Source organism: Drosophila navojoa, chromosome 3 (genome assembly GCF_054131105.1).
Source record: "Drosophila navojoa isolate 15081-1374.11 chromosome 3, UAZ_NAV_1.0, whole genome shotgun sequence".
Classification (NCBI taxonomy): Eukaryota; Metazoa; Arthropoda; class Insecta; order Diptera; family Drosophilidae; genus Drosophila; species Drosophila navojoa.
In genome coordinates this window covers 19,879,219-19,902,399 of record NC_142891.1, presented here as the reverse complement: position 1 = coordinate 19,902,399, position 23,181 = coordinate 19,879,219, and the positions used below count along the sequence as shown (strand labels likewise).

The 23,181-nt window shown below is 44.9% G+C and overlaps 1 protein-coding gene across 1 annotated transcript; it reads right to left on the bottom strand.

Annotated features, from left to right (window-relative positions):
- Positions 1-499: 499 nt before the first annotated feature.
- On the bottom strand, positions 500-20,819 carry ex (FERM domain containing expanded). Its single transcript, XM_030382656.2, has 6 exons — positions 19,581-20,819; positions 12,638-12,777; positions 12,403-12,548; positions 5,619-5,698; positions 1,872-5,556; positions 500-1,794 (listed from the first exon to the last, which is right to left on the bottom strand). The coding sequence occupies exons 2-6, from the start codon at positions 12,727-12,729 to the stop codon at positions 1,106-1,108; spliced, it is 4,692 nt and encodes a 1,563-aa protein (XP_030238516.2). The 5' UTR covers positions 12,730-12,777; positions 19,581-20,819; the 3' UTR covers positions 500-1,105.
- Positions 20,820-23,181: the final 2,362 nt, after the last annotated feature.

Genomic DNA, 23,181 nt, shown 5'->3' with positions numbered 1-23,181 from the left:
GAGCTGCTCATACTCTCAGGAGAGTACAATAACTGCTCACGAGAGAGCAAAACAATTGCAGATGCTCTCTTTCGTCAGCCTCGATCATTGTTTCGCCTGCGCTTCATTCGGCAGTATGCATAAATGTGTATGTGTGAGTGTATAAGTATAAGTGGGTTATGTGTGTGTGTGTGTGTGTGAGTGTATTGGGGGCGCTCTCTTTAAATGCGAGTTCTTGTCTCTACATACTAAAAATTTGCATAGTTTTTGTGCGTTTTTCATCTCGTTGTTGACTATTTGTAATTGGTTATTTTCTTCATTTGTTGTAAAGTAAGTTAAATTAATAAAAAATAATATCAATCACAGTTGTTTTGGGCGGAAGTAGTTAGTTATTTCTTTCAGCGTTTTAGTTTTAAGTAATCGCATCTGGGCCTATATATTCAAGTGCTTATTAAGCGACCCTCAGATACTGAGAGCCAACTACTAACTAGCTAATCTAGTCTAAGTATTTTATAAAAAATTGTTTTTTTTTTTTTTAATTTTATTTTTTTTTTTTTTAGTAAATTAAGTAGTTCGTATTTTATACTTGAGTATTGTTGCTTCCATTTGTTGTTGCTTGTCTTTTAAGATTCCTGTTTTGTGTTTCTAGTTCTGTCATTCTATATTCAGTTTTCCCATACCTAAATTGACTAGACTGGGTTCTGTGTGTGCTATTTGAATGCGTATTTGAGGTTCGTTTTGTTTGTTTTTGTTTTTACTTTTCTTGTTTTGTTTTTCTATTTGCTTTTGTAACTTTGTCCTTGACTGTTGTCCTGGCTGTTGAAATGTCTATCGATTGTTGTCCTGTGGAAGCGGGCCGCGTTGAAACCTGGTGTTCGAGTCTACTTTCCAGCCGCCAACACACTGTGATCAACCAATTCAATTCGCGACCTATGCAAATTCTCAGCTGGACTGCGCTGACCCACCAACACCAACACCAACACCACCACCACAAATACCAACCAACCACATTCACATCCTTAACTAGAGAATTGAGTGGGCGGCTCTGCCTGTTTGTGTGTTCTTGTTGTTGATTCGATGCTTAGGTCTGCATTCTCGTTTGCGTTTGGGTTTGTGACTGCGAGTTTTAGCTTTTGTGGTGCTTCATAACCACCGCTGGATCCATGACATAGTTGTTGGCCTCCGCCAGCTGAACGGGCAGCGGCGGCAGCTTGTCCTGCGGATGCCGATGACTGATCGTTGCGCTCTTGCGTCCCTTGCTCAGTGTGCCCGTTGTGGACGTGGCCGTATTGCCATTCATGGCCGGAGTCGGGGCAAGGGACTTGCTGGCACTGTGATGACCCGCACCACAACCAGTCGAGGTGGTTGCAGCGGGCGCCGCAGTGGTTGCCACAGCTGTGGTGGCCACATTACTGCCCCCTGTGGCACTCGTCGATTGCTTGGCGTTCTTCGGATTGACTATGACCTTGGTCTGCTTGAGCAGCGAGCGATCGTTGCACAGCGCCGAGATGAGCGGCAGATCCAGATGTTTGCTCTTCTCGCGCAGCAGCGCAATGTCCAGCGGATTGGCCGAATTGGCATTGGCCGACTGCGATTGGTTGTTGGCAGCAATGGAGGCCTGGAGCTGTGCCAATATGCTGTTGCTGTTGCCACGATTCAAGCCCAGACTCAGATCGGGTCGTGGTCGCTCACCCGCCCACTGGGCGCCGCTGGATGTCTTGATGAGCGGACTGTTCGACTGATGCGGATTGAGCGTAAGCGGCTTGCGTGGCGGCAGCACGCTCAGGCTGGGATTGGGATTTGGCTTCGACGGAACTGCAAAGGCCACAGAAATGGTGTTGGTTAACGATTGAGTTCCAATCGAATTACTTAGTTTATAATAAGAAACTTACTTGGCGGCGGCTGTTCGCTGGGCGCCGGCATCGGCGGTTTCTTGTGCCGATTGACGTACGGCGGCGGCGGCGGTGGCGGCAAACGCTTCACCTTGGGCCTCGGCATCGAGTCGAGCGAATTCAGAATATTATCATCTGATCGTGATCGTGCAAAGAGGCTGGAGGCGTTCGCCGCTGCGGCCGCAGCAAGCGCCGGATGCAACGGTGGTGGTGGCGGTGGCTCATACGAGCTGCACATGCTGGCCATGGATGGGGAGTAGAGCGGCGAGTAGCCGGCACCGGGCAGCTGCACGTACGTGTCCGACAGGTTCTGTGTGGAGGCGTAGCGCGAGTGCGTGGACAGGGCTAGCGGCAAATACGGCGTACTGCGATAGATGGCGTGACCCTTGCAGGTGTCCCAGCCGGCGGAGTAGGCCAGATAGGATGGATGATGCGGCGGTGCCGGCGCCTGCGCCATGGCGGCCAGCAGGGAGCTCTGCTTGGCATCCAGATACTCCTGCTGGCTAACGGCCGGATCCTGTATGGGATAGATGACGTAGTCGACATCGCTGTACATTTGTTGCTGGTACAGCTCCAGCTGATTTCGCGCCGCCAGCTGGCTGCTGTAGAGCCCGGCCAGATGATGGGGATGCGTGGGCGGCGGCGGCGGTGGCGGCTGGCGCGGCAAACTGGGCGGCGGTGGCGGCAGAAACTGGCGCGGCTTTATCACTGGCAACAGCACGCACGCCTGCTGCGGCGGCGCCTGCTGGTGGTGCAGCGAGGCGGTGCTCTTGTGGTGCAGCCCGTAAGGAACTATGGGTATGCCAATCGCAGCCGAGCCGGAATGACGATGATGCGAGAGCTGCTGCTGCTGCTGCTGCTGTTGGTGGTGGTGTTGATGGTGCGAGTGGTGCTGATGGTGCGAGTGGTGCTGGTGATGCAGCGACGCCTGCGAGCCACCAGCGTAATTGGAGTTGTGCAGCGATTGCTGCGACAGCTGATGGCTGCACACAGATCCACTCGACGAGGCAGCGGAGGAATAGTGCGTGGGTGCCGCATAGCTGGGCTTGGCACCGTCGGGTAGCAGGCTGGTGTGCGCCTTGAGGATGCTTATCTGTGGCCGTGTAGTGATAAAGCGGGCCGTAATCTCCTCCGATTTCAGGGAGCTCATTGATCCGGCGGCACTGGGCGCCGGCGCTGCCGAGGACGCCATCGAGATGAGCGATGTGGGTCGTGGTTTCATTGATGTGGGATAGGGAGGCGGATCACGTCGACGCAGCGCCGCAGCAGGTGGTGGTGGTGGCGGTGGTGTGGCAGGAACTGCTGGTGCTGCAGCCTTTGCTACAACCGCTGCCACTGATGTTGGTGGTGGTGGTGCAGGCGCAGCTGGTGGCTCCGGGTTGACCATCGGCATGCTCACGGGCTTGGGCATGGGCGGTACAGGCGGCGGTGGCCCCACCGGCGGTCCACACAGGCCCGTCTTCTCGTGCCTGGCGCTATATGGCGGCGGTGCAGGCGGCTGCACCTGTGCATCATTGGATTCTCCGCCCGCCAACGGCAGCGTCACATAATCGCAGTCCGAGTGAAGGCTGCTGGACACAGTCTTGCGGCTGGGATAGGTGCCCCGGCCCACAATCAGATTGGTTAGCTCCTCGGCCGAGAGCAGCGTATGCTTGTTGTCCGTGGGATCGCTGCCATCGCCGCGAAACGAGCTGCTGGTGCTGATGTTGGAGTCGGAGCGTAAACGGAACTCGTTGCACTTCTTGGCCGAGACACCACCACCACCAATGCCGGCCCCAGCACCACCGTCCACCGAGTCGCTGGCCGCATGGCTGCTCTCGCCCTTAGCTGGCTGGAAGATGCCATAGTGTGAGCTCTTCTCGGACTCGGCCAGCTCAGAGAATTGGCCGGTCAGCTCGCTGCTGTGCATGGTGTAAACTCCAGACGTCTCTGTGGGTGGTGCCATGCCGTGGGCCAGTGTGTACACACCGGATACGCCCGAGACGCTCTCGCTGTCATCGCGCACGGATGGCGCAAGGAAATCGCCGGGATTCGACTCACTCAAGGCGGAGTTCTGCGCCGTGTGACTGAAGCCCAGCTCCAGACTGGAGGATGTGGAATGTACGGCCGCTGGTGGCGCCGGCGGAGTTGTTACCACCACAGTGCTGCACGTCGACGAGCACTGCGAGCCAATGTTATGCTGCGAATTGGGCGAATCTGTGGTCGTCGTCGAGGAATCGTTGGCGGTGCTGATGCTGATGCTGTTGCTCGTTGTGGTTGTCCGCTGACTGCCAGCAGTGTTGCTGGCGAGGACCTCAGTGGGTCGCACGCTTACGCTCAGCGCAGCCAGCTGCTCCTCCAAGTCCTTGAGCGACATCTGACCCACCGACGAGGTCTGCCGGCTCACACTGGGCCTGTCCAGCAGATGCGCCAGCGCCAGACTCTCTGTGGATGGTGCAGCGATCGGTGCTGGCGGTGTATTTATCATAATCTCCAGCTCATCCTCGGAGTGCACGCGATCGCTGACAATGCCCGAGGTGGTGTTCGAGCTGGTGCTCGAGATGACCGAGATGCGTTGCTCGTTCTTGCTCTTGTAGGGCAACATCAGACTGCGCGAGCAGGCGTAGCTGGCGTGCAGGCACTGCGACTCCGCCTCCTCCTCCTCGCGCTTGCCCACCTCCTTCAGGCGCGCGGCCAGCTTCATGCTCCACTGATGCGTATCCTTGCAGAGCGTCAGCAGCAGCTTGTTCTTCTCATCCGACGCTGCGTAGAGCGTAATGCGACTCTCTCCGGACCGAATCTCGAATTTCTTGCGTTCGAACGACAATTTCGTTATGTGCGGCCACAGAAAGGTCGCCGGCTCGGCTCCCGCACCACTGCCCAGTATCTTGATGCCCTTCGCATAGATGACAAACCAGGCACTGCCCACGCCCGCCTCGCTCTTCGCCAGCCGCATACGGAACGTGTGCGCATTGATTGTCTCGTGCAGACTGCACGCCTGCTGTATGTACATCAGTTCCGCCTCGGCCTGGGCCAGACCCTTGTGCTCCCGGTGGCAGGCGCGCAGCTCGCTCTTCGCCCAGGCCGTGTGCAGTGCGGCCGGCAAATAGTCCTCCATGCGAAAGTAATCCGTAGAGCTGCTGCAGGGCACTGGGCAGGCCGGTGCCGCTTCTCGCTTGGCGGCCGCCTGACTCGTGGAGGTCACGTAGGTGGACAGACGCAGCATGCGCTCATTGTAGCTGCTCAAGCGCTTTCGAATCTTGGGCAGCGTTGTGGTCATGCCCGTGGATCTGCCGTGGCGCGCTGTGCCAGCTGTCGCCGCCTGCTCCTCGTGCGTTTCCTCCTTGCTTTGATGGATTGTAGTTGTATTTTTTGCGCCTGTTGCCGTTGCTGTTGCAGTTGTTGTCGTCGTTGTCGTTGTTCCTGTTGCTGTTGTTGTTGTTGTTGTTGTTGTTGTGTTAGCGTCTACAGCTGCCGCTGCTATGGTGGGCGCATCGCCCAGATCCGCCTGCAGCGCATAGCCAGCGAGCACGACCAGCGCCTGATCGGCATGATCGCGCGGCAGCTCACGCTGCAGCACATTGTGACGCAGCTGCAGATAGTAGTTGTGCCTGGACGTCTCGTCTTTCAGCATGAGCGGGCTCTCGATGTAGAACTGCACGCGAAAGTGTAGCTCCAGGAGAGGACGTCCATTGGCATCCAGACCCTAGAAACAATACAGATGCGTTTACAGATTCGCTCAGGATTTGCTCAGTCTTCTCTACTTACGTGCGTGTGCGAGGAACGCCAGCTCTTCGGGCCGTATTTGGAGAGCTTGCTCTCGGGATCTGCAAACATGTACTCGCCATCTGCAAGAAAAGGAAGGAGAGACATTAGAAGTTAAGCAATGGAGCAATTTCTGATTAGTTGTGATTCTTATGAATAAATTTCGTATCTCCACAGCGGCTAGAATTGGATCTTGGCAAATCTTTTTCCTACATACTTAAAGTAAGTAACTAAGCATCTAATATGTTCCGCTCTTAGTATACATTATTCAATGTCGCATTCCAGATGATCTTTAGTATGATCTTTACTAATCCGTGCATTTCTTCAGCTCGGATATACATTTCCAATGGGGCACACAGATTAAAGTACATCTTGCTTAAGCAGAAAACTTTCAGGTTAGAATGCAACATTTGTTAGTTTTTTAGGAAGTCCTGACGCCAAGGTCGCATTCATTCAGTTCGACTAATCGAAATTTTAAATGAACTTTCTGGGCTGCCGGCAGCAGCACAAATTCTTTAGCTCGACGAAGAGCCAAAAGCCAAGAGCGCCAAGAGCCCCGCCAGCAAGCCCCTTGCTCGCAACTCTTGTCAGTTTTTTGTCAGCCAGCAAACAAGCGGCCCATTGACGTCAACAGGGCCGATGACGACACGTCCACGTCCACGTCTACGTCCACGTCCATGTCAGGTTGTCAGCCTGTTGTCGTCCAAGTCCGAATTCGAGTTCGGGGACTCGATTCGACTCGACTCAGTAACTTGGCCCAAGGGCATGCCGCGTGCTCGAGAATCGATGTGCCTGCTGTAGTTGCTGTTGCTGCTGCTCTTCTTGTTTTTATTGTTGTTGCTGTTGTTGCTGTTGCTGTTGTCGAATGTCGGTTGCATGCTTGAAAAACAAAATCAACACACACTTCATCATCGAACGAAAAATTGGAATTCCTGCATACGAAACGAAGCAGCAGCCACAGCAGCAACAGCAGCAACAGCAGCAAGAGCAGAAGATGAAAAATAATAATTATGAGCAGCCGCATAAAAAATATATGGGAGTGCTCTGCTCAATTATAACTGGCTAAACGATACCCTTTAATTTGCTAATGTGGAGCGTTGCCATTTATAATATCCAAAGACTTTTCCCTTTCTCTATGTAATTTCTGTTTAGGTTTTCTTTTCTAATTTTTATAGAATCTGCATATATTATTAGTAAATTGTATTAAAATTTATTCACAAATTCATGAATATGTAGGGGAGTTCTAGGCCTTGCTAGAATTTGCACAGTATTCTAGGGTATGCATGGGGCATAAAAAAGAACGAGCTGAAAAACGATGGAATGGAAATATGTGGGCACACAAGCAGCAGCAACAGCAGCAACAGCAACAGCAGCAGCAACAATATCATAATAATCATCAGCGTCCGAATAAGTGCCTATCAATGACGACAACGGCGACGACGACGACGACGACGACGATGAGGCCCCAACGGAGTCCAACTCCAAGTCAAAGACGCAGACCAAGTTAAAGTCGCAGCGAGTCGCATACCAAAGAGACCCAAGCCCAAAACGCAGCTCGAAATGAAAAAAAAAAAAAAAAGAAAAAACCAAAGAAAAAGAAAAAACAGGTAGAAACGGGCAGAGCGAGACGAACGGACAGAGCGGACAGGTAAGAGCGCGGCGCAACGTTGCGTTGTGGCAGCTGAAACCCAAGTCAAAAAAAAAAAAAATAAAATAAAAAAAATAAAAATAAAATAAAATATAAAAAAAGCAAGACCAACTCAAAGTCAAAGTCTTCAGCGATTTCTTTTCTTCACGAAACCCCAAAAAAAAGTAAATAAATAAAACTGAACTCAAACGCAAACGCAGCGCATTCAAATTTCACCTCAACAGTTGCAGATCAGGAGCTGATGGATGGATGTGCTCTCGACTGCTGCTGCTGTTGCTGCTGCTGCTGCTGCTTCTTCCTCTAAGCCTGAGCAGGTGTGAAGCCTTCAATGCTGGCCACAAAGCAGCCCATAGCACGCAACGTGCAACGTGCAGCGTGCATCGTGCAGCGTGCAACCCGCTGTTGCAAGCCTGACGCTGGGCATTTTGGGCCAGCGGCAAAAAGCCTAATAATTAACATATTTTCCAACGCATTCCACAGCGCTTACAATTAACACGCACGCACACAATCTCACACACAAACACACGTTGAGTAGGGGTAAGCGGTGGTGGGGGCAGGCTAAATAAATCTTCAATTTGAAACACATGCAACACAAATTACAGACTCGAATGCGTTGGGATTCCGGCAGCAACAGGCAGGCAACAGGCAACACTCATCAAGTGGCCCAAAGACAGACAGTCAGAGAGAGAAAGGAGGAGGAGGTGGAAGAGGAGGACAGGAGTGAGTGAGCTAGAGAGTTGCAGGAATTTTACAACAACAAGCTAAAACAGTTAGGCGCGCCTAAACGAATAATATATACTCTTGTTAATATATAGAGGCATAGACAGATCTGTTCTTGAAAATGAGCATAAATAGAATATTTTTAAAACAATTTTCATGAAAATAGTAGCAGTATATGAATATAAATATATATTTATTTTTATACATAAGCATAAGAGCTAAAATATTCTTTTCGTCTAGTTCCATATAAAGCTGTCTAAAATATTTATTAAATATGAAAACATTTTAGAGAACCAGAAAATTCAAACATTTATATATTACATAATAATACAGTAATCTCAAACAATATAAACCCTTTTGAATAAATATCATAAATCTTAAGAAATATTGAAGTTTTTTCTATAGTTATATAGACTTCAGTTACATTGTTCATTACAAAATCAGTACTTCCACTATGTAAGGGTATCTACAGCAACACGAGCAGAATTCGAGCTCGACTCTTGGTGCCTGAACTGAGCTGAGCTCGGCTGAGCCGCAGAGACCGTTGTCCAGAGCAAAGAGACAGCTGCAGCAGCCGTCGCCAAGGCATTCTTCAGATTTATATGCCAAAGGTTTTGAGTAGGCACGCCATAGCCAGCCATAGCCATAATAACCCGAACGAGCAACAAAATAACCCAAAAAAAACAACAACACACATAGACTGTTGCTGTGTGTGTGTGTGTATGGAAACTGGCTGAGAGGAAGACAATAACAACAACAGCAACAACAACAAAAATGAGAACGAAACAACATAAAACCAAAAGAATTTTAATTTCCGATGTTATCAGATGCACGCAGCTTGGGTTGAGGCTGCGGCCAGGGCAGGCAGCATGTGGCTGCAAGGCCGGTCGTCACAGCAGCCGCAGCAGCAGCAGCAGCAGCACACAAAGGGGGCGTGACAGGGGCCGCAGAGCCCGCGAAGTCGAAGACGAAGATGAACAAGCCAACGCCATATAATAATGATTATGAGCCATTAACATTAAATGGAAAAGAAAATGCTGGTCTACAGATTACTGCAGCAGCTACAGCAACAGCAGCAGCAAATACAACAACAGCAACAACAACATGCAGCAGGCAAAGGAATGCGGCACTGGAATTCAAGCAATGCGGCAGCTAAAAATAACACCAGCAGCAGCAGCAGCTACAACTAAAGAAATTGCAGCAGCGCAGGAGCAACAGGAGCTGCAGGAAGCGACAACAGGCCAAAATAGAGCAGCTGTAGCAAGGAATATATGGAGAAGGAACTTACAAGGCGACAGCAGAAATAGCCAGAGTAAAACCAGAAAAAAGCATAGCCAAATCTTATAAAATACCTCAGCAGAAGTGGGAGAAGCAGAGACTAACAGATTCCAGGCAGCAGCAACAGGTGGCATAGTTAAGGGACAACTAGAGATAGCAGTGGGAGAAACTGAAACTAGATCAGGAGAAACAAAATCAAAAGGCGTTGATTACTCAAAGCAACAGCAACTACTCCACATTTGGCCTTAAAAGCAACAGCAATACCAACAGCAACATCTCAAGGAGCACGCTGGAGCATTGGAAAGTAGCCGGCGTAAAAGTGGAAGCTGCAGAAGGCCGAAAAAAATCAAAAATAAACGCCCATTGTGTTGGCCACTTAACAGCAGCAGCAGCAGCAACAGAGGAGCGGCAGCAGCAGTCAGACACGGTCAGCAACTGTTGCTGCTGCAGCTGCAACTCTCTGTGACAATGTTGCCAAATTGCCAGCCAGAGCAGTGGACTGCGGATGGCTGGCTAGGAGACAAGCTGCACACACTTAAAGCTGAGCAGCGACAAAAATTTGCATAAAGATGAAATTTATTGACGGCTGCGTGGCCATAAAATTGAAATTCATTGGCGACAGCAGCAGCAGCAGCAGCAGACACTGAATGGACAGTGCCCAAAAAGGGCCACAACAACAGCAGCAGCAACAGCAACAGCAGCAGCAGCAGCAGCATCCGCAGCAACGGTTGCTGGCATGCAGCATCCGCTGTGTGCCCTCTAATACAAAAGACTTAAGCAACGAACCTGGCCAACAAATAGTGAGCCACATTTTTGGCGGTGTTTGAACTTTTTGTGTGCAACGCAGTTTTGCCCGAAAAGCTAAACTGGCAAATACTATCTATAAGACAACAACAACAGCAACAACAACAACTGCCACTAAAGGCAATTTTTGTGCAGTGAAAGAGTGCGGCGTGAAATGCTCGAAAGTATGCGATGGCAATGGACGCAGGCGCAGCAGCAACAGCCACTGCAGCAACAACAACAGCCGCATGCCAGTCATGCACACACACACACACACACAGAGAGAGTCAAAATGCTGACTGATATTGGCAAAAATCCTTGCAAAATGCAAACTGCCAATTTCATAGCTAAGGCTAAGGCCGAACTGAGGATTCTTTAGCTGCTGCTGCTGCCTCTGCTGCTCTCTCCTCTTCCCATTCTTATTGCCTGTCCACTCCTTTTCCCTTGCTGCAGCATCAGCCCATGAGGCAACGTCTGACGACGCGTTCGTTGTTGTTGTTGGCATGCCCCCAACTGCATACCAAATTCTTTTTCGCTGAAGATGTTGTGGCAAGTTCTTCGCCTTGCCCCGAGCCGCTTGCACAGCCAATGCCTCACTGCCTCAGCCTCAGCCTCAGCCTCAGCCTCGGCTTCAGCCTCAACCGCCTCCTTGAAAGTGATGCCCAACTGCTGGCGACCAGATACGAAATTTACGTCTTGTGCTCCTCTCATTCTTTTTCATTCTTTTTTCTTTACTTTTTTCGTATACCCTAACTGTTGCAAAGGAAAGGTTTGCCAATTGAATCTGTTTGTCGCGCGTTTGGAATAATTCCAGTTGGGATGAGAGAATGGAATTTTAGATACTCTTAGCAAAGAACATAATCGACTTCCATATGCTTTTAATATAATATTATAACTATATTATATATATTTAATAGCTTATAAGGAGTGTGCTTATAGAACTCGTTTTTTTTTAGTGCAGAAAATATTGTAAAAATATAGACTATTAGAAATACTTCTATATACCTATATATATGTAGCTATACATCTATATATTTATCTTTATATAAAAGATTGCATAAAGTAACTCTTCATCATTTAAATACACCAAAAATTCTGGAGTTCTGTAAGCGCATTCGCAATTTAAGTTTTCTCTGGCAAGACTCTGTGTGCTCCATCTTCTATACATGTGTGTGTGTGTGTGTGTGTTTATGGAGGACGCATATATTCATATATATACAACATGTATGTGTACATATACATATATATCTGAGGCCATTGCCAAAGACGTCTCTGTGCTGCTGCGAAAGCCACTCGCCTACCAGCCAGGCTTGGATGTTGCTGCCTCTTGGCTGGCTGTTCCTGCATCTCGTTGTTGCTGTTGCTGCTGCTGTTATTGCAATTGTTGTTGCCTGAATTGCCCGTGTGTTGGCTCCGCTGGGGCCGCATCTTCTTCGTCGTCGTCGTCGTCGACGATTCGTTTGTGTTAATGCAACGCGCGACGGCTACCTGAATTACTGAACACGCGTCTTGTGTCTTGTGTCTTCTGTTGGCCGTTGCCTGAAATTGTTTGTTCGCCATCGACGGCGACGCGTTCCTGGCTGCCCTGCTCCTCCTCCTAACCCCTGCCTCGTACACCCTCCACCTTCTGCTTTGACTCCCCTTTACTCCTCTTCAACCTCTCGTTGTTGTTTTTTGTTTTTTTTTTTTTTGCCGAGTTTTTTGTTCGTTTTATGTGCCATTTTGCTGCTGCTGTTGTTGTTGTTGTTGTTGTTTTTGCTGTTAGTATTTTTATGTGTTTCGGCATAGCTGCAGCAGCAAAATAAAACGTAAAATAAGAGTAAGCTAGTCAAACGCTGAACGACTAGTTGATACCCTGTAGGCTGTGTGTTTCAGTAAAAAGAACGATATTTCGCTATCGATAAATATTAATATTACCCTAGATCACATCTTATGTAAATGAGCATAATGTAGCATATCTCTCATCTATTACATACTTGCATACTAGCTAATGATACCCTTTTAACTAACACTTCCACTGGGTATAGAGTTTGTGACCAAGCGAAGAGGTTGCCACTGCTGTTGCTGTTGCTGCCTCTGCCGCCTCTGCCACCGCTGCTGCTGCTGCTGCTGCTGCTGCTGATGATGATGAGCAGCTTTTAAAAAGACTGGTTTATGTTTATTAGTTGTATTTTTCATGCCTTATCGCATGCCACGACTATCCAGCAACAGCAGCAGCAGCAGCAGCAGCTGCCCTGTTGCCAAGTGTTTGTCAGAGTTGAATGTTTTAGGGCGTTCCACAAACCCAATTCGTTATGCTGCATGCCAGCCACTCCCAGCACCTCCCCCATATCATAGTATCGTCCACACTTGACTCACCTATGAGCACGGCCAGACCGAACAGCTCGGTGTCCTGCATGCCCTGCGTGGCAAAGTGCAGACATGTCTGTGTATAAACCTCTCGGACTCGACTCTTTGCATCGACTAGGAAGTAAAGGGTTTTCGGCTGTTGTTGGCCAAGAAGTCTGCACAGAAAATCAAAATTAAATATATATTTATATTACACAGTTATACAACTGGATAAATATGTTTATGTATAGAGTTTTAAACTTACCTCAGTGCCAAAAATCGGGAGCCGGGTGACAGTTGCTCGGCTGAGGACGCGCATACTTCCAGGGGCGCGCTGACGGTGCAAAATGCTCGCATGCTGCATCATTTTCCGTATACAGCGCGCGCGTTCGAAATACGTTGCTGCTGCAATGAGTTGGGAAAGAGATGAAATTAGACAAGTTGAGGATGAATATTCGATGTAACTTCAAGAGTCAACTCTTATATATTCAAAATAAACTTATGTATTTGAATGGAACAAAAGTGTTGTCTATCTAATAATTGAGTATGAAACTTTCAGCTTTAATTCAATCTCTATAGATGACATTGATCAAAAGTAATTAACAAACAAGTTCTTAATTGTGTAAGTTCTTAATCTGTAACATAACCCAAGATTAATGTACATCGTAGAAGCTTACTTATAGAGGAATATTCATATCCATTTAGCGCTTTTTTTTATGTCAATTTCCCAATAATTTTTTTTTAAATTTTTTTTTTTTTTTTTTGTCAATTAAAAACAATTGACTATTTAATTTTTGTCAGTTCACCTAAAATCAATATAAAATCTAAATATATTTTGTTTCTTTTGGAACTCTTCTCATTTTTACTCATTCAATATAAAATTCAAATTTTTTACATATTTTTTCTGTTTGTGAACTTTTGTAAATGTCTCAAGGCTTTTGCTGATTGCTGCGCGGCTTGAAAATGAAGCGTTGGAATTTAGACAGATGGCGCCGCTTTTTAGACAACTTCATGTGGACTGAAGTTTGAGGGGGCAGAGGGGCTAGACAATTTGTTGTTATTTTGATTATTATTTTTATTTTTTGGCTGGCAACAATTTCACCAATCAATAACGAAAGACTTAGGCGACAAACTTGATTAGGCAGCCGTGCGTGCGTGCGTTGCGCATAAAATTATTAAAATTCAGTTAAAGAAAGTTCCATACACACACACACACACACACACACACTAACACACAGAGCGGCATACTCAAGCTCGCCTCGTGATGAAAGAAAAGCATTTTATGCATAAATTAAAATCAAATCGAATCAAATCAACTTACGGACTAGCCTCCAAATGTCTGTATATATGTATGTATATATACATATATACATATTTGTATCTATGTCTTATATAGATGGTCTTTGGTAGCGTCTCGCCGTGGCCGCATAAATTTCAATATTGGCGCATTTCTGTGCGCACCGCAGCCGTCTAATAAATTTCAACGTTCCATAAATTTATTCAGAGTCAAGTTGAGAGAGTTTTAAGCGAGACTATATCTATATACATACATATAAAGGTATGTATGTATGTATATACAAATCCAGGCACAGGCTGTGACTGTGACTGCTGCTGCTGCTGCTGCTGCTGTTGGCCACAATTCATGCGGAACCGCCCTGACTTATTATTATGATCGAGTCTCCCCTTTTGTTGGTCTGCCCCTCTCTTTGGCAGTTCCAGTTGCCCCAATGTGCAGACCAATCCAAAATGGACACCGCTGCTGCTACTTCTGCTGCTGATGATCATCAATCAAAGCTCGCATTTGACATAAATTAGAAACCAAGAATATGTATATGAGTCTACACTAGACATCCATATACATACATATATTCCACAAAATAAATAAAAAGAAATATACACGCAGACACTATAGAGACACACACACACACACACGCACGCATACAGAAATACTTTTGAAAATCAATTATATCTAAGCCGATTTTCATGCAACGTGAGTGATACAGAAATAGATTCAGAAACCGGACCGAAGCCAAAACAAAAAGCAAAAAAATAAAAGAAACAGAGACAGAGAGCTGAAATTGTTTAACTCCCTTGCAGGGAGCAAAAGGGAACTCCAGAAAATATTTAAATATTTGACATTTTTTCGGTGTTGTTAAGCTATAAATATTTACTAACATGATATAAAAACTTGGGAATAGACTAAATCAGATCTTAAAACAGGTTTTTAGTAATTGTAATTGGAGATCTAATAAATATCTCATAGAAATGCAAATTTTAGTCTGAAATTCTAGAACAACTCAATAAAATTCAAAATATATATTAAAGTTGTAAACATATTCAGAATAACCCAAAGGCATTCATGGTTTATATAGATTGCAATAATATTAATAGCAATTTCTGCATATTTCTTATTTTCCCAGAGCTTCAACCACACCATAAACTTTAATTATGCAAAAAAAGCTTTTGACTAAGCAACCAAGCCGGAACGCTCGTTATTTAATTAATATTAACTACAGCACATTTAAGATCCAAGATATGCATAAGTGCGGGCCCCCTTTTCATACTTATATACATATATCAATAATAATATCTATATATATATGTATGTGGGCATTATATAATGATGGCAGCCGCAATTATCATTGTTAGCATTAAGTAAGGCAGTAGGCGAGCAGGTTGAGGTCTATTTAAGTGACTCACGGCAGAGCGAAAGAGAGAGAGAGAACAGATGGAAGAGGTGGAGAGAGAGGTAAGATCTATAGATATAGGCAAGCTAAGTGGTAGAATGTGTTTTCTTAATTTCAAATGCAAACAAATGAAAAGTATTTTAGAATCTCAATCATGGCAAATTATCCGCATTCCAGAGCTATAACGAGAGCTGGCAAAAGACAACAACAGCAGCAACAACAATTGCAAGAAGAAGCAGATAAAGAAACGTTAATTAAAACAGTCAACAGCATTGGTAGCGGCAGGGCGTGGCAGGTCAATTAAAAGAGCCGAAGAGCGGCACGCTAAATAACAATTAAACAAAGGTAATAAATATTTAACATTTTCATATATGTATATCTAAAGCTAATTAGAAAGAGCAGAGAGAGAGAGCAAAAAAAAGGGGGGGTGGTAATGGGATGGCGCCAAATTGTGGCGGAAAACCAATGCAAAACAAAACGAAATGTTGCGCATACGACACGTTGTGCAGCGACAGCAGTTGAACTGAATGCCCTGCCACAGCTGCTGCTGATGTTGTTGCTGTTGCTGTTGTTGTTGTTGTTGCTGTTGCTTGGCACCCAGCTCCAATCCGGGGCTGTGTCAACTGCATGCCATTGCAGTGAGCTCATTCGGGGCGTGTGTATATGTGTATGTGTTTGTCAATCGAGTTGGCGATTTTGTAGCGGGCTGGGGCAACACTTTGATAAATGCTTAAGCCGCATGTGCAAACCGTTTGTTGGCAACGCTTAACGAATCAGAAAATATAAATAAACATATACACGCATACATACATACATACATATGTATGTGTATTTGCAGCTATCTGTATGGATTTCATTTTGAAATTGGCTTTGGAATGCACAAGTGCCTTCGAGTGTGCACAATGTTCAATAAACATTTGAAATACCATAAAGCCTCAAATGTGATGAAAAACTAAAAGTGACATCGACTAAACGATGCGCATATACCCTGCAAAAGATTATTGCATTGCTACAAAATCTTGGAATATATTAACAGAAATGATAATAACATAATAAATACTACACATACGACATACATATATGACAATTTATGGGTTATAAACGAGATGTGTATATTTAAATTAGCTAATTCATTGAATTAAATTTAAACTTTACGTATTGATTGATTTTTAGTAAACAGAGATAAATCCTTAAATCGACATCTTGAGAAATCGTTAAATCAGATCTCAGCTAGTGCGAATTTCAAAATATGTACTTATATATAATATAAATCATTATCTAGATATGTTTATTTATATATTTAATCAAAGTATTGATATATCGGAATCTCTCTCTCTCTCTCTCTCACGCTCACTCTCTCTCTCTCTCTCTATCTCTCTCTCTCTATCTCTCTCTCTCTCTATCTCTATCTCTCTCCTTCTCTCTCTCTCTCTCCTTCTCTCTCTCTCTCTCTCTCTCTCTCTCTCTCTTTGTCTTCATATATTACTTCATTATTATTATTTGAAATATAATTTTAATAACATTGCTGTTAACATAGTTAATATACTTTACCTATATCTAAGCGTATCTAAGCCCAAACACGCACACACACACGCCTATATCTAACAAACACACACACACATGCATAGCTAGAGTTATTCTAAGAGTGGTGCGATTTTCGATGCCGAGAGACTGCTAAAACTGGAATCGTGTTGATTCTATTGAAAGTGTTGCTCGCCAGCGAACTTGAGCCAAAGCTGGAGCTAGAGCTGAAGCTGAGGCTGAGGCTGGGGCTGAGGCTGAAGCTGGAGCCCCAGCTAATGAATGACGACGTTTGACGTGGAATTTTTAGCTCATGAGTTGGCTGCGCGGCGGCTCGCATTGACGCGTCTAAAAACGTGTGTCTGGCTTTTTTCTTTTTTTCTATATATATTTTTTTTTTTAATTACGACAAACGGCAAATTGGCATTCGCTGATCGCCGATCGCCGATCGCCGACGTTCGACAGTTGGCGTCAATGGAGGAAATAGTTTAGAGCGATGGCATTTTCACACGCTCAATCGGAACAGTTGTTAAGCACATACAATACAAACATACATACACATACCCATACATATTTATTTGTTTGTATATGTTTGTATATGGCCAGCGGATGCGCGTCATGGCAAGTGCGCTATAAAACGGGGCGTGCCCTGGCCTATACGTAAGCCCAATTCGTAGCATATCAGAAAGAGAAGAGGGGAGCAGAGAGTTGGTGTAGCTCTGATTGACCGAGCTGCGGGCGAGGCACATTTCTAAAATTATTATGCCGATTATGAAGCCAGTTGTTGTCAAATAAATAACTTGGCGTTTTCTTAGCAAATACAAAACCGAATGTGGGCAGAAAACCAAACAAAAACACAATGCGGCAAATTTGCTGAGTTGTTGATTCAATTGTTTTTGCTGTGTCTGTCGCTGTTGGTTTTGTTGTTGTTGTTAGCCATGACAGTTATGCCAAACAAATTTTTAATGTGTTCGATATGCGCATGCGTGAAATGTCCCTGCGCTAATCAAAAAAAAAAACGTGAAATAATGATAATAATAAAATAAAAGTAAAGAAATCAGACGTGCCAGCGCATAAACATGCGCATGGCCTTATATTGGCACACCCAAGTCTAGTTTATTTATCGATGTTGAATGTTGTCGATGGCGTTAAAATATCCCTCAAAGGTTGATTGCTGGAATCAATGAGAGAATTTCCCTTTTTTTTAGTTTTGTCTTGTTAGCGAAATGCCATGTAAAATATCCTTATCATTAAATGTGCATTATAGGAGAAAAAGAGAGGAGGGGAGGAGCATAGCAACGAATAAATACAGAAGCTTAGATAGGCGTAAGCACAATCACAGTTACACCTAGGCGAGGTTGCTCTATAATAAGAACAAGCGGTCGACCAACGTCAACGTCAACGTCGACAGCGGCAGCAACGTGCGAGGCATGCTAAATTAAAAGGCGTGCGAAACAATTTGTGTCTTACGTTTCTATGTACATGCATGTCTGTGTGTGTTTGTGTGTGCATAAATTATGCTGCCCGCGGCGCTGCTAGAGCTGCTGCCTGCCAAATAGCTGAGCACGGCTTCAGGGTAAACGATCATATCTGCCACTACTGCTTCCTCTTCGTTTTCTTCTTCTTTTTCTATTCAGCTTTGTCATTCAATATTTAATTTTCTGTACATTTTAATTGCTTTAAAGCATATTCATATTGTCATTTTTTTTTATTTTGCTTTATACAATGTGCACGCGTGCAGGAATTTTTGTTTTCGGAATTTTTTATTTTTTTTTTTTTGTCAATTGCTATTGTTTTTTGTTGTTGTTGCCTAAGGTCAAGCATGCTTATACCCCTCCCTTCACGGCTCTTGCGCTTCCTACCTCATTTCACAGCCGCCCACTGAGGCTGTCAGTCGTCGTAACCGCAAAATAAATAAAATGGAGAAAAAAACATAGTAAACATCAAAACCAACTACAACAACAAAACAAAACAAAACACAAGACAACACAAACAGATACATACATAGGTAGACCGATAAACAACTGTGTATCGGTATCGAATCTCTGCGGTGGCAAATCGTTTAACGTTTAACGATTACCGTTTTTCTTTTTAGCGTTTAACGTGTGTTACTGCTCATTTGTTTATCATTTTGCAACTTGTGCCGCAATACAACACCGCAAATATCAGTTATGTATGAACTGCGCCCCCCACCACTCCAAGCAGTGCTGTCGTCTGTCGCTTTTTCCAGTCATATAAGGCTTTCTAATATAGCCATTGGGATTAGTATCTTAATATTTTCAAGCTAAATAATTGAAATCAAATATTTTTTATTAATAAATCTGATCATTTTTTCGATTCAACATTCCATTAAACATAAATAATAGAAAATAAGTTGAACTAGTCTTTAAATTGTAGCTATATTTGTTACCCCGACAGCTATTTACTTTGTTTTGGCTTTTTTTTAAAATGGCAACACTGTCAACACACTTAAGCTTAGCCCATGGTAGCGCACGCTCAATTAGTCGCCTGCTTGTGCCTGCAGCTCCCATTTCCATTTAATTGTTGTGGGCAAATCAGCTGCTCGATTTCAGTGGTCGCCATTTTTTAATTGCCTCTCTCTCATGTTGTTGTTGTTGGGCTTGATATTCCCGGTACCCGCATAAAGAGACATAAATCCCCATGCATGTACATGCATACATACATGTTGGTATATATGTGTGTATGTAGCTATTTACGACACCTGCTATTTACCCCGTTTACCATTGCCACTCCCCTCTGATTGGGTGCTGTGTGGTTAATTGCACAATGAGTAAGGGGACGTGTGAACTTTGAAAACTTTTGCGAACCATTGGCGAGTTTTATGGTACAGATAAGACATTTTGCATGATTGTTATTGTTGCTGCCTCGGCGACTAGTGCAATTAAAATTCCATAGAAATTCCCCGATCGAAAACACTTCAACAAAAAGTAAAAGAGAAAAACGTCCCTCAATTTAGGGATTTTTGTCTCCTCTGCTTACCTTATGCACTGCCGTCGTAGGCCGCTGCAGTAGACGGCATTTTGTTTTCGTTTTTGTTGTCAGTGGAGGGCACAAAGATGGGCGCCTTAAGCGCGTAATCCAAAAACTGAGTGTCGCTGGGTATTTTCTATTCACAATTTTGGTTTTTAACGAACTTTCCTTGTTTTTCTTTTTGCACTGAGAATCGATTGACGCGGTCGCTGCGCGATGTTAAAATAACAGTAAATTGTATTGTTGGTTTTGAATTATCGTTGTTTTTTGTTGTTGTTTCTGCTGGTGCTGCTGCTACTCGAAAGCTTTTGCTGACCTCTTCGCCAAACACTAACAAAGCGCTGCGACTGCGCAGTCAACGAAGACGGCAACGGCAGGCCGCATTCCAATGGACGGCTCGCGTCTCACGCGCTCTCTCACTGGCGTTTGTGTGGGCGCTCGACGCGATCAGGCAACAATAGAGAGGGACCGCGGAGTTTGGGGATAGTACGATTTAATCAAACGGTCGCTGCAGCTCCACACAAAAACACATACATATACAGAACACACGTATATGAACATATAAAAAGAGAACAAGCGCGACTGAACGAGAGAGAGAGCGAGCGAGCTGGCGTTTATAATGCTTGTATGTTTGTATTAGTGCTGTCCTCTCTTTAGCAACTGCTTTTTGTTGTTGCGCGAAAGAATGCCGTTTGCTTGGTTGTCGTTGTTGCCGTTGTAGTGTAGTTGCTGTTGTTGCTGGGTCGCAACTTTCTGTGTGGCTATTTGTTTTGACCAACAGCAACTTGTTGGGAGTCGTTGCAGAGAATTTTTGTCGCTGCCGAAAATGCAAGAAAAACTAAACACACACAAAAAAACACAATGGATTTGAGCACTAGCGCTTGTAATTCAACGCTACACTTTAAATCTGAATTTGAATCCGAATACGAATCCGAAATTAAATCCGAATCTCAAAACTTCAAAATCGAAACGTAACGTAATGAGACCGAAGCGAGGCGAAAACGCTTAACGAAACGCACACACTGCGATTGCGACTTCGACTGCGACTGCGACAGCTACAATCGCCAGAGTTCCAATGGGGCCGCGCAGTCGTTGCTATTGCGATCGCGACTGAGCTGGCAATGCGACTGAACGTGTTTGTGTTTGTGAGAGAACGAATTCAGCGTTCGTGTGACGGTTTGTGTATATGTATGTGGTTTTTTTTCCACACCACGCGCAACCTGCTGCCGCCAGTTCAACTGCTTCGTCCAGCTACAAAAATCAAACTGAAGTCCGAGTCGAGAGAGTTTCGTTATGAGAGCGCAACTGTATTACTGAGTGTTGAGTGCTTGTGTGTGTATGTTTGTGTGTATGTGTATGAGTATCTCCCACTGAGATTTAAGATTGGAATGCGCCGTGTACATGATAGCACTCGATGTATGCGTGTATGTGTTCGCGTGTAAAAGAGAGAAAGAGAGCCGATCGTTTTGTGGTGTAGTGTGAGCAGCAGCGACGGCGACGGCAAAGGCGGCGGTGACGGCGGCTCAGCGACCAGGTTGAAATTGATGGCAAAGAATTTGGCTGGGACGGCAAACGCTGCTTACGCTGCTTGCGCTGCTGTCGCCGTCAGCGCTGGTATGCTCAGTTCGGGCTTATAAGCAACATAGACTGAAGAATACAATAGAACAGCACACAATTCTCTGACAAACACACTCGCACATACATACATACATATGTATGTATGTGCATGCTGGAATCACCTTTTTCTCTTGCACCCGTCTTAATACTGATGGAAGCATTTGCAAATCTTCCAACTAAGATACGAACATAAAGCCGCAACCAAAAAAAGAAAAACAAAACCGAGAAACCAAAGCAGCCAAAAGCAACAACAATAGGGCAGAAAGGTAAATACTGAACAAAATAAATAAAAACTTCAAAGGAGAATCCCAGTAGCTAACTGAAATGTCAGTGTGTAAGTGAAATTCCAATGTTTTATCTTGGCAGCAGCAGCAGCAGCAGCAAGAACAACAACTATTTGGAGCCCGACACGAAAAACAACGAATAAGAATAAGAATGGAATAAACAACGGTTAAGAGATGCCCTTATCGGCAATATACATACATGTGTATGTACACAAAATGTGTATATTATATATTTGTTTAGGTATATGCTGCGCAAATTTTATGGCATACAAAATAAATTTAAGTTTCAACTGATTTTTTGGCTTCTTACAATTCTTCTTACAGTATAATTTACATATGTATATAGACATAATAAAACTAATTGTTAAAAATTGTAACATATTCTATTAAGCAAACTTCGCGGTAAATTTGAAGATAAAGTGTGCGGCATAGCTGATATGCTCGCTTTACAACCGCAGTGTGCGCAAAAGTAAAGGAGAAAAGCGCGACGCAAGGCCGCGGAGAAGGCTGAGACGACATCGACTTCAGCAACGAAGAACGCGCAAAGAAATAGCAACACATACACACACAAACACAAGCACACATTCACATGTACACACAGGCAAACCTTGGTTACTTGCTCTCTTGCAAAGGGGCTTGGAGCGGAGTGAAAAGGGAGAGCGCTACGTTGCGTTGCGCTGCCCGCTGTCCATTTGTAAGAGCGGATTGCGCGGTCGCCGTTCTCTGCTGCTACGATATCGTCACTTGGGCGCATTCCTCAGCATAATGTGAGCTTGATTTGCTGGATTCTTTTTGCCTCTTGCGCTGTCGCTCGCACTGCCGCTGCTGGCCCATCTATTCCTGAGCCCTTGTCTCGCTCACACGCACGCACACTCGAAATTATTTTGTTGCCGTTTTTTCTGCCTTCCGATTTTTTCTCAAATATGCCGCACACACATATGTATGTCCATACATTTGTATATATATACATACATGCATATATATAATACAAACATATATATAATACATACATATATAAATATATGTACATATGTATGTATATATTTATATGTGGAGTTGGACACGACGCCGGAGCCATGTTCTTGATAGGTCGGGGGTTGGGGGTCGGGGTCGCTATGGCCATAACTTGTTGGCCGCGCGACGGGAAAGCAGCACTGGGAACCTGGCGCGAGCTCTTCGATTTCTTTCAGTGTATTTGCTATGCACCGTTGTTGTTGCTGTTTCTTTGGTTCTAAGACCGGTTGTTGTTGTTGATGTCGGCGCTGGTACGTTCTTGGTCAACATAGTTTGTGTGCGTATGCGTGTGTGTCTCTATACATATGTATGTATGTATTGTATGTTTGTGAGATTGAGTGAGTGCGAGTGCTTATGTATGTGGGGAGATGCTGGAGCCTGTGCCTGTTCCGAGGCCTTGTCTTCAAAACAAAAATATTTTATGCAATTCCTTGAATGCGAGTTGGCTTTTTAGATACCCTTGACACATTGGAATCGTTAAGAAAGGTATCTTGCTGTCAAACAAAGATATGTGATCAATTTCCTAGAATATACATACATATGTACATGTATACACATGTACACATAGGCTTATGCCTAGGCTACGGTTAAGTTTAAGTTTCGCATACAGCGTATCAGCTAGTCGGTCAGCCGTAACGACCACACGCTTTTTCGCATTTTGTTGAATCGAGTCTTGACCGAATCTCTGGCAGAAT